This window comes from Ursus americanus, chromosome 30 (genome assembly GCF_024610735.1).
Source record: "Ursus americanus isolate L20-20 chromosome 30, mUrsAme1.1.p, whole genome shotgun sequence".
Taxonomy (NCBI): Eukaryota; Metazoa; Chordata; class Mammalia; order Carnivora; family Ursidae; genus Ursus; species Ursus americanus.
This window is the reverse complement of record NC_142156.1, coordinates 27,246,919-27,259,400: the sequence shown is the minus strand read 5'-3', so window position 1 is coordinate 27,259,400 and position 12,482 is coordinate 27,246,919. Positions and strand designations below refer to the sequence as shown.

The 12,482-nt window shown below is 37.4% G+C and overlaps 1 protein-coding gene across 5 annotated transcripts in view; it reads left to right on the top strand.

The window, feature by feature from the left end:
- The window catches only part of PTPN2 (protein tyrosine phosphatase non-receptor type 2), an 82,247-nt gene extending 73,835 nt beyond the window's left edge, over positions 1-8,412 (top strand). For 2 of the 5 annotated variants that reach the window (XM_045815083.2, XM_045815081.2), the window contains exons 9-10: positions 656-757; positions 8,045-8,412. In XM_045815083.2, the coding sequence (XP_045671039.1) occupies positions 656-757; positions 8,045-8,066 (124 nt within the window). In that variant the 3' untranslated portion in view covers positions 8,067-8,412. The other 3 variants (XM_045815080.2, XM_045815078.2, XM_045815079.2) reach the window with 3 other exon arrangements.
- Positions 8,413-12,482: the final 4,070 nt, after the last annotated feature.

Genomic DNA, 12,482 nt, shown 5'->3' with positions numbered 1-12,482 from the left:
TATATTCTAGGCAATAAGTGAAAAAAGAGTAGATGGATTTTGTAAAAAAAGTTTTAAAGGGAAGAAATAGTAATGTACATGTTGTCATTGGCCATTCTTCTTTACAGTATTATAGGACCATGTGTCTTGAGAGTTGGAGAGCTTCCATTGGAACAAATATTCTGTATTGAATAGGAAAATGGAAGCTAGAAACAATGTGTGGACAGACAGCAATAGGCATCCCATGATAGAGTCTTTACAGAAGTATTAAGTAGATAGCTTTTACCAGTGGCCTTTGTGACAAATCACGTGTAAACACGAAAGGGGCTCGGATGCCAGGGTCTCTTGTCCCGCACCTCTTCCAGCGGTTTACCAAGAAAGAAAGCTGATAGCCACCAGCTCCCAATTCAACAAAGAAAGCACCATGCTTATTATTTTCAGGTCCTGCTGAAAGTATTTATTAATAGAATATTGTACCAGAAATTGTTGCTGAATTATCAAGAGTACATCTGTGGACCACTTAGAATATTGAAAATCCCCCTCTTTTTTTTATTCCAGTGTTTTAATGAGTTTAAAAACATGGGGCTCGGGGGGTGGGTATTTGGGCTTCAGTCCTCTGTATTAGAGTGATAAGTCCTGCCATGCACTTCCTTTTATCTGTTTTTGTTTTTTCCAGCGTTCTACGGAAACGAATTCGAGAGGACAGAAAAGCTAACACGGCTCAGAAGGTGCAGGAGATGAAACAGAGGCTAAATGAGACTGAACGAAAAAGGAAAAGGTGGTTATATTGGCAACCTATTCTCACTAAGATGGGGTTTGTGTCATTCATACTGGTGGGTGCTTTCGTTGGCTGGACGCTGTTGTTTCAGCAGAATGTCCTATAAATAAACAGTTCTGCCCAGCAAGCTGCTGCACTCGTAGCTGAGTGTTAACGTTAGTCACAAGGGTTTGTCTGTTAGCAAACTCCTCGCACCCCAGAAACAGTGCGGTAGGATAGACACCAACCAGATAAGTGACATATTCAGTCCCCAGCCCACCATCTCAGGGCGCTGTCCCCAAACTGTAAACGGCTATCTGAAATAAAGACTTGAATGCTTGTTGAAAACTGGTACATTTTGCAACTGTATTCATACATGTTAAGCGTAATATTTCACCTGACCAGATTGAGAAATCCTTTACCACAAGGGTTTGTTTTTGGAGGCTTTCTGGATTTTAACCTGCACTAGATACAAGCAATAAATATTGTGGTTTTATCTACATTATTACTGGAAAGAAAATGACCTTTAAATAATGCGTGTAATGTATAATGTACTGTTGACATGGGCATCAACATTTTATATTCTTAACCATTTCAGGGTAAATATATTTTATAAGTATCTATTTAATCTTACTTTTGTAGTTAAATGTACTTTTTAAAAGCTCAATTTGAAAAATCTGTTACCATGAAAAAATAAATTGTGTGTTGATTCAATTGTACTGAATACCTTTTCCTAAAGAGAAGTTTGATACAAGCAGTTAGAACTAACTCTGAGTAAGCAATTTTTACTATATATTTGCATTTCTTTTATGTTTTACAGTTTTCCCAATTTTAAAAAGAAAAACAAACAAAGAAACAAAAATTTTCCCTAAAAATATCTTTGAAGGAAAATTCTCCTTACTGGCATAGTCAGGTAACATTTGGTCAAGACTTTGTAAAGAAATTGGTTTCTGTAAAGCCCATGATGAATACTGTTTAATTTTCATGAAAATTTCAGTGTAATTACCCTAATTTATAATTGGGGTAAATCATGACTTAGGAAATAAAAATAAGGAGCAGCATTTTATTATCCATATTTTCAGTTTCCTAGACTGAAGTTTTGAAGTAAAATTTTTTCAAGTTCTTTCTACTTCAATAAATAGCGTGATGATGTACAAACCTGACCTTGTCCCTTTAACTTCTTAATGGGTATTTTTAAAACATATTGTTTGATGAACTTAACTGCTCATTTGAGTGCTAGCCTTCTTCAGATCCCAACATTCCATTCAGCGTTTGACTTGTTTAACTTAAACTTTAAATAGTTGTTATAAATTTAATTGCTGATATAGCAAAATCACATTATTTCGGTGGTTTTCAAGCTATGCTCATTGGATTTCTGAGGGGTCTCCGAGAGGTGGTTGGAAGGACTCCAAGCTACCCGCCTTTACTTTCAGCCAGACCATCTCTGCTTTATCTGTTTTATATGCTATGTATGATCTCTGTCTGAGGTGTATTTATTTTAAGGGGACAGTTACGATTTTAAAACAGTTTGAAAACCATTTGTATAGATAAGTATTTTGTATTGATTTGAGTAGCCTTCTCGAATGTATTAAATTATGCTGAAAGTCTGAAAGCAGGATGTAGGTGGTACTACATATTAAATCAGATTTGTGTAACTTGTGCCTGTGTCCTAATTCAGTATTACTGTGTCCTGTAACCTTTAAATGGAGAGGAGGTAAGAGGGATATATATATATTTTTAATGTCTGTCTGTATTAAGCCTGTGTTCAGGTACCAGGACCCGTCATTGTTGGTTTCCAACGTTTTTAATTTGCCTTGGTTTATATTTGCTAAAATACAGTATGTTACTCTGCAAGTCAAATATGGATAGATGATACGAAATTTCCAGTTGAAGATAGCCTTGCCTTAAACAAAAAGGAAGCGAATTCTGGTCATGATGCACATTGCTGCTTTGCAGGGTAAATACGCTTCGCTGGGTTCAGGATTTTAGTTTGCTTTTTGTCTGCATTCTGTCCTTCACGCGGTGTTTGTTGTAATATATCTTAACAGTCATAATCAGTGAAGGAAACATTGGTTGAGAAACTTCTGCAAGGGTTACCCATCTTTCCTCCTTTCAAACAGATGCTGATAGTGTGTTAAGTTTTTGCCAGTAATAATATTTTTGGTGGGTTCCATATACTGATTATTAAAAATACATGGCCATGTGCTGTGGTGCCCAGGGTCATCAGACTGACCCTTTATGAAAGGAGGCGTGCTAGTCCAAGGGAAGGACACAGACAAGGGCTCCTGCCTTCTCAGGGAACAGCCAGGGGACAAAGTTAGCAATCCACAATAGAGTCTACATTTTACAAAATATGTGTATCCTTAGGTCTTCTAATATTTTCTAACAATAACAGATTTTGAAAGTCCGGTGTGTAGTTCATTTTAATCAGGTAGTATTTTTTGAATAGGTTAAGGAAGAAGAGATATTTTAAAAAGCCAGAAGATATGAACACAAAAAGCCATTTGTGTTCATATCTGTCTCTACCGATAAACTGATAACCGTCTTTGATTTAATGCCATCTTCTCTGGCTATACCAGCTGGTTATGTATTGGTCTGCAAGTTTAAGTATTTTATGCTGGCCTATGAGCAGTTTTTATCTATGCTTGCATATATATAACGTGTACAAATATAATTCTCCATTCTTCAGTTTATCCACATATAAAAATAATACCTTTTCTTGAATTCTTACACAGTTAAAAAAAAGTAATGTGTAAAAGTGTATAGAGAACTTTAGAACAATATAAAGACCATTCCTCATGTTTAGGGGTATTTTATATATGTGCTCTGTCCTTTTCCTATTCTATCTTCAAATTAATACTGACTGTGTATTAATATTTCGGCCATGAAATGAACAAGAGAAAGGAGATGAAGTGTGTTGTTGTTTTTTTAAATAGCTCTGCTTAACAGGCATGTCATAAGAAGGGACTGTAACTCTTAATTTTATGTATACTTGTGCTTATCCCCTTCATTTTAAATAAACTAGAATTGATGGTATGAATAAAAAAATAGGTATTGGTTTGAAAAGTAGTTTATGATACAGAGCAGAGCTCTACTCTTCAAATCAGGTCCTTTGCTTTCCGTGTCGGTTCACAGTGGTGGTTGCTGCCGTATATCGATTGTTTACTAGGTGCCAGGCACTGTGCTAATGAGCACTGTCGTAGTTTAGCCTATTTAATCCTTACAACAAGCTTCTGGGGTAGGTGGTGGTGTTATGAAGCCATGATCAGCCTGAGACTGGACATTTCTACATTGTTTTATGCTGCTGTCTTTGACCAGTCCCCTATATGTAGTGTAGTTTAGAATTAGATTATTCTCAACGAAAGACTTACCCTCTGCGAGTCATTTCCCTCTTAGAAAAACACATCCGACTAGATTCTATGTAAATAGACACAGGCCAGAACCTGATTATATTAGAAATACCGTCATTAACCTTTTCGTACTCCATTTCAGCACGTACCTACATCTCCAGAGTGCCTGCCTGGCTATTGTACAGATTTTAAAACCTAGTCTGCCGTACTTTTTACTTTCAGACACAGAACTTACAGAGGTTGTATTTTAATGTAGTCTGTTATAAGCCTAACGCCATTATGTATCGTCCACTTCTTCCCGTGCTCAGGCAGAAGTCTAAGAATCACGCCTTCTGTAAACATCGATGTATTTTTTCGTACAGCGGTCCACGTGGGTTTGTTAGGGGGGCGGGGAGTAAGGAGCAAGGGTGCGGATCTCCGAATCTGCTGCACCCCAGGGTGGGGGAAGCCGAGGTCAGTCTTGGTGCAGTGATCCTGGTCTGAAACTAAGTGCGTCTGTTCTGTGTTCTTATTTCTACGTCGGTGGCTAATTTAAGTCTCTCTTACTTTAAGAAACCTTTAATTTGGGCTTGACTTGTTTAGGGGATAGGGGCACAAAATCTTACAAATAAAAAATTTGAAGGTAATACTCTTCCACATGACAAAACTAAGTTCTCCTGACTTAATATGCAGGTCTTGGTCATTCCCTGGATGATTTATTCTGGAGTGGACCTGTTTCCTTTATCTTTTTCCCTAGTTCATTTGTTTGGATTTGATTCCATTTTTTTCTTACACTTCTTTTCAAAGCAGTGTTTATAGGACAATATCACCAACAGCCCCTCCAAGAGTGAATGAATATTTTAGAACTTCCAGCTCTCTCATTCCATCCGATATGTTACGTGTAAGTGATGACATGCTTTCATGGGAAGAAATGGGTTGTGTAAGCAGGTGCCCGGGATCCCCCGTCAGATACTGCGCCCTTTAGGCTAAATTCCATGTACTCACCATAATATAGCCATTTCGCTGTTCATCCAGATTTGACAACTTAAGCTTTTAATTGAGGAATTTTAAGCTACTCACTTTCTTGGGTAGTGTCTGAAAGAATAGACTTCTAGGAAAATGGTATGAGTTGGGCCATGTCATTTTTCCCTTACCAACAGGAAGTTTCTCAATATTTACCACATTCAGATTGCTCCAAGAACAGCCAATTCTGCACAGTGCTTTTCCTCAACACTCTTCAGAGAAATGGTTGTCTCCTTTGGCTACTAAATTTATTTGGGGAGAATTTTTTCTCACTGTCAGTTATTCCATCGCAGAGCGTTGCTAAGTGGAAGCAGTGCATCAGAAGAGAAGCTTTTACTTGGGTTGAAAGGCTTTGTCTTTATCAGTGACAACCTGACAAAAAGTTTTAAAGAGCTCTGACCATCTCTGTGAAGTCCACTGGGAGAATGAAAAGCTCAGTCCCTTGAACTCTCTCTTTTGGTGTTACAATGTACAGTGGAATATGGAAATTATAGGATATAGTGGCAACCTTACTTATGGAGTCCAGTACTCTCTGGCTTTTCGTTACATAGCGTATTTTGGGGAGCTATAAGGAGAATTGCATGGGTATTTTTTTTTTCTTTATGGAGACCATTTTTTTAAAGAAAAGCACCAATTCTTTATTGTTGCTCTAATTTGACATAGATTTTATAGACACAATGAGGTTGGTATTTCAAATTACTATTAAAAAAACCAAGTTTTGGGGGGTTTGGTGAATTCAAGAGAAGGAAACTAGATAAGTTTGTTTTGTCTAGAAGGCAATGCTTTGCTCACCTTACAGAAGGTTTTATGATTCTTTTCAATAAAATAAATAAAAAGTAGTGCAAATATCTGGTGGCAAAAAATACTTCGGAAGCAGTTTTGACTTTCCATTACTTCAGGTGTGGAACCAGCTTGGGAAGATCGTTCTCTGTCTGTAAACCTGGCCGTGTTCCAGAGTAAGGGCAGTGGGCAGTATGTGAAGCATGGCTAATTATTCCACTTAATTTCTTTGAACCCATTTTATTTTGACTTGTTGAACACATGATTCAAGTGAACATATTTTTTCCTAAAATACAGCCCATTTGTCTTCAGTCTTGCAAATAAATACGTTCTTTAAAAACAGTTAACGCTCCCAATGATTTTATCTTATTTTCTTGTCCCCCAGAATAATATCTACAAAGAAAAAAGAGTGAATTTTTTAAAACGTTGTCAGGTTCTTTTAGTTGTTGTTACGCACGATAGCTTCTCCTTGATAAGTGAATCTCTAACACTGTGCTGGGGAAAACAACAGTGTTTGTTGGACACATGCTGTTCTGCCAGTCAGCTTAAATACACCATCTAGATTTAATCTGCTTAACACCTCTTCTAGCTACATTACCCTATTTTAAAATAAGGAAACCGAGTCAGAGAATAAGTAACTTGCCCATGATTGCACAGCTAGTACATGACAGTTGAAATTCAGACTCCTGTCTGTAGAATTCCAGTAACTCCAAACCTCATGCTGCTTCCATTATGACACATGGACTCTGTTTCTAAATGAAAAAAATTAGACAACTCCTTTTACCTGTTAAAATCCAAAGTAACGCTCTTTATTTTTTAAGTGAAACAAAGTTTTTATCTCCAAAAGAATTTGTGAAAACAGTCTGAATTAACACTGAACCAGAGAAATACTGGAACATCAGAATATTCTCTAAACCAAACCATTATTTCATTCACCTTGATTGATTGGATTGAGTTACTTTGTTTTGATGAGCAGATTTTCTGCACGTGTGGGAAATAAATCCATATTTTGCAGCGATCAGAGTCAGTAGGAAGTACCTTTCCTTACTTCCATCCAGCATGGTGTAGGGTTCAGCAGGGCCCTGCAGTAAGCACCTGTGGTAGGTTTTGTGACTCACAGACATCTGGTGAGAATGTTTTCTTAATGACTTGACATTTCTGTGTCCGTGCTGGACAACAAGGGGATAGAGCTGTTCAGAACACAAGGTGCTTGGGATTGTTACTCTTCAGTAGAAAGAGTCAGTAGTCAGGAGGAAGCTCAGCTCACAGTATCTTGAGGGTTTTTGACTAAATGTTTTGGGAGAATGTGTGGACATGGTTTATATTCCTATTTTATGTGGAGACACAACAATGACAAGTATTTAGATTTGGGGTTTTTTTGTGATAAGGAAGTCGGGAAGAAAAATACCGTCTCAAAAGTTCAGTTATTTGCAAATATTATGAAATACCATCAAAAACTGCCCTTAAAATAGCTATTTCATCTGTTACTTAAGTTCTCATTAATCTTCACTTTTTGACATTAAAATACAATAAATCTGTCAGTTATTTTATGTCTTTTTTTTTATATTGGTAATAATTTAAATCATGTCACTTTGGTTCTGTATTGCTATAATCATTGGTATTATCCTTCGGGACAAAAAAAAAAGCATGCTGCTAATAGTCTGTGATTTAAAGATTTAAGTCAACTTTATGTTGAAACATTACATTCCTAATATTTTTAGCAGTATGATACAGTGGAGGTCCAAATTGGATTAGACTTTTGCATTGAATCCCAAAGTATTGGTAAGTCTAGCGCATACCATATAATCTTGCAAAACTGTTGTGGGTACAGTTTTTTAAACCTGTCTGTCTGTCAGTATCTCACATGGAGGTCATTTCTTAAGTAATACAGGATGACCTGAGAAATTCATTGGTAATCCTTGAAAAAGCCATATGAGTTATGGTGCTTTAACATGAGTCTACCTCACACCACCAGTTCTGTTTGAAAATCGAGCACATAAACAGATTTACCAAGATAACAGTGAAGCACTTAGTGTGGTTGAATGTGACATGTTGGAATGTTTTTTAGTTGCCTTTTTAGTTCATTGTTAGTCCTTTTATGTTTGTCTCTATCTATGTACGTCTGCGTGTTTGGTCAATATGAATTGAATAGATGACTTCTTATTTTATGTTTTAGGCCAAGATTGACAGACACCTAAATATTCATGACTTGAGAATATTCTGCAGCTATAAATTTTGAACCATTGATGTGCAAAGCAAGACCTGAAGCCCACTCCGGAAACTAAAGTGAGGCTTGATAAACCTGTAGATTGCCTCACATATGTCTGTTTACAAAGTAAACTTTACATCCAGGGAACGAAGAGAACCACCAGCAGAAGACTTTGCAGAACCCCTAATTTGATGGATTGTTAAGTTTTTTAATACGTGTATGAAATGTAGAAAGATGTAAAAGAAATAAATTAGGAGAGACTACTTTGTATTGTTCTGCCATTCCTACTGTATTTTTATACTTTTTGGCAGCATTAAATATTTTTATTAAATAGACTATGTTGGTTTGTGTGCGTTATCTTAGGACAGTTCTGCTTCAGATAATGAATGTTTCCTTAAAGGGTTTAACTCCACTTTTTTATAACCTGCAGTTGACATTTAAATCGAAATTGGTTCAAAACGCTGGTCACTTTTTAAGATCTTTTTTAGTTACCTCTCAAATAGTCTTCCTATCAAAACAGGTTAGGTGGAAGCACAAAAGAAAAGTTATAATATTCCTTTTGTTACTTAGAAAAGTTATGAATGTGGATAACGGTATTACATTATTTTCAAATATGTACAGTAATTCAGTGCAATTTTTACAATCACTGTTACTCTTGTGTTGGACATCGTGCTTTTCTCAGACATCTCCTGTTATAAGAGATCAAGAGTTCCTTCCTGAGTGAGGCTTTTGGCTTCTTTACCATCTAATTTCCCAACTAAGTTTTGAGTTTGGGCTACATACCCAGTCAGTCGTCAGGTTGCCGGTGATATTCTTGTTGTCTAGACGAGACACTCAAGCCTCTGTGTCATGTGAGCATCGGTTTAACAGTCCGACAAACTCGTAATTGTTTTTGTTTTGCCAACTGTGAAAGTTTGATAATACCGTTCACCGAATACGTCTCTTTCATCTTTTAAAAATGCAGTGACTCACCTATGTTTCTTTTGCCTCGTTTTCCGGCATTTTTGGTTTATTTTAGGAGTAAGCAAACTCTTAACCCCTAGTAAATCTTTCATAAAGAATGCATGAAAAGGTCATTATACCACAAAATAGTACAGCAAGGTAATCCTCTTTTTATGTCAACAAAGTTCTCCAAGGTCATCTACACTCAACTAACTACTTCTGTTTCCCATTTCCCATCTACCCTTTACCCAACTAGTGTCTGACTCTCTTGTATCACTCCAGAAGCGACCCAGGACAGTCGTCTTAGCCCCTACTGTAGCCACAGAGAGTTTACTCTGCAGTTTTTACCTTATATGACTTCTTGACAACAACGTTAAGAACTCCTTCTTGGAAGCTTTCTCCTTAAACTCAGTAAGACCTTTCTTTGCTTTCATTGCCTCCGTTTTTCTGCCTGACTCTTGATTTTTTGTGGTAAGAACCCTTAACATGACATCTGTCCTAACAAATGTTTAAGTGTGTAACACATTATTATCAACAGTAGTTACAGGTGTTAATAGCAGATCTCTGTAGAGTTTTTTCATCTTGCTTAACTGAAATTTTATGCTTGTTGAATATAATTCCCATTTCCTCCTGCCCCATCCCCAGCCATTGGCGACCACCATTCCACTCTGATGCTATGAATTTGACTATTTTAGACACTTGATGTAAGTGGAATCCCCCCGTATTTGGCTTATTGTGACGCGTTTGTTTTACCTAGCATAATGCTCTCAAGGTTTATCCATGTTTCTGCAAATCACAGAATTTCCTTTTTTAAGGCTGAATAGTATCCCATTATATGCATACATTTGACTCTTGACCAACACGGGTTCGGAACACTGACCCCCACACAGTCAAAAGTTTGTGTGTAACTTTTGACTCCTCCAAAACCTAACTAGTAAAAGCCTGCTGTTGACTAGAAGGCTTACCAATAACAAACAGCTGGCACCTGTTTTGTATGTCCTGTGTATTCTATACTGTATTCTTACAGTAAAGTTGGCTAAAGAAAAGATGTTATTCAGAAAATCGTAAGGAAAAGAAAATACATTTAAAGTACTGTACTATGTTATACCATAAGTTTATGTTCTCTGTTTATAAGATTAATCATCTACCTGTATTAGTATTGTCTTATATGATACAAAATACTGTAGATGTGATACATATTACTGACACTAGACATCAGAAATGAAAAGGTAATCTGAAAAATTCAGATTTCTTTATAGGAATAATGATTCATGAGTTGATAACAAAAAAGCAATATGATTGCTTTATGGTAACCTAGTGTAATCAACACAGTTGCTTCACAGTGGCTTAGTGTAATCAATATGATGGCTTCCAGGTAGCCTAGCATTACGTTAATGAATGAATCGTTATAAAATTTTTATGGCATACAGTAATACAGTCCATCATAATACAGTATTGGAAACATTAACGTGATACATCTAGGCAACATGGTTCATCTGTGAGTTTTTTCAAATTGTTGCAAATCTCCAAAAAAAATGTCCTATGTATTTTTGAAAAAAAATCTGCAAATAAGTGGACCCATACAGTTCAAACCTGTGTTGTTCAAGGATCACCTGTATATGTCACATTTTCTTTATCCATTCATCTGTCAGTGCGTTAGGTTGTTTCCACGTCTTGACTCTCATGAATGGTGCTGCAGTGAACATGGGAGTGCTAATATCTCTTCAAAGTCCTGACTTTTTTTTTTTAAGATTTTTTATTTATTTTTTTGACAGAGCGAGAGAGCACGAGCAGGGGGAACAGGGGGAACAGTAGTGGCAGAGGGAGAAGCAGGCTCCCCGCCGAGCGGGGAACCCAATGCGGGGCTCGATCCCAGGACCCTGAGATCATCACCTGAGCCGAAGGCAGATGCCCAACCATCTGAGCCACCCAGGTGCCCCTCAAAATCCTGACTTTTAATTCTTGAGGATAAATACCCAGGAGTGGGGTTGCTGGATCATGTGGTAGTTGTATTTTTAATTTTTGAAGGAACCTCCATTCACCATAGTGGCTGCACCATTTCTCATTTTCACCAGCAGAGCACAAGGGTTCCAATTTCTCCACATCTTCAACACTTGTTTTTGATAATACAACCATGACAGGTATAAGGTGATATCTGTGTGTGTGTGTGTGCGCGTGTGTGTGTGTGCGCACACACACGCACGCTTTTCCCTGATTAGAGCATTTTTTTTATATACCTGTTGGTCATTTATATGTCTTTGCATAACTGTCTATTCTTTGCCTTTTAACTGGTATATTAGCTTTTCTGCCATTGAGTTGTAGGAGTTCCTTATATATGTTTTGGAGACTAACCTTTTGTCGGGCACATGGTTTGTAAATATTTTCTCCCATTTAGTAGGTTGTCTTTCCACTCTGATGGTTTCTCTTCTGACTCTTGAACATTGGAGCTCCCAAGGACTCTCTCTCTCTTTGGGCCTTCAACATACTTACTTTGATGGATCTATCTTGGCCCAAGTCTTTCTCTGATTCCTCTGTGCTGATGATACGCAACTTCCTCCAGTGCTGCCCCGGTGTTAGTTAAAACCCATATATCCAATTCCACAAATGGTAACAGCATAAGTTTCTTAAACCCCAAAATGGAATGTTAATTTCCCTCATCCCGAACTCCCCTTCCTGCTCTTTTCTAATTAATTTGGGGCACCCATCAGAAACCTGAGATTTATTCTGAATTCCTCTACTTAGGCTCCACGTCCAGTCGGTCACAAAGTTCTGTTAATCCTACTCACATTTTCATTACAGATGGGGACCACAGCAGTAGACTCTCCTGCCTCCTGTGACACACCTGTTTGCACCAATCCGCTCTGCACAGCCTCCCAAGTGATTGAAAATAAAGATCTGAGTGTTACCCTCCTTAAAATTAGCTAATGGCACCTTAGAAAAACTTGCCTTTGTTTTAAATCCCGAAGCCTCGCATGCTGTGTGCACCGTTTCATCTTTGGGCTGTTACCTGACTGTCCTCCTTTTTTTTTTTTGCTTTTTTTGTTTTATCCTTTTACCGAAAAATAATTGACATTGTTACTGTATAAGTTTACGGTGTACAGCATGGTGGTGTGATATCCATATATTGTGAAATGATCCCCACAGTAGGTTTAGTTAATACCCATCTACCTTCTTATATAGGTAAACAGAAAAGAATTCTTGTGATGGGAACTCTTAGGATCTATTCTCTTAACTTTCATGTGTGTATCACACGGCAGTGCTAACTAGAGTCATCATGCTGTGCGTTACATCCCTAGTACTTATAACTGGAAACTTGTACCTTTTTCCGGTTCTCCCTCATCACCCCCAACCATCCACCTCTACTAACCACAAATTTGATCTCTTTTTCTGTGAGTTTACTGTTTTGTTTACACATGAGTGGATTACACATATTAAGTGAGATCATACAGTAGTTGTGTTTCTC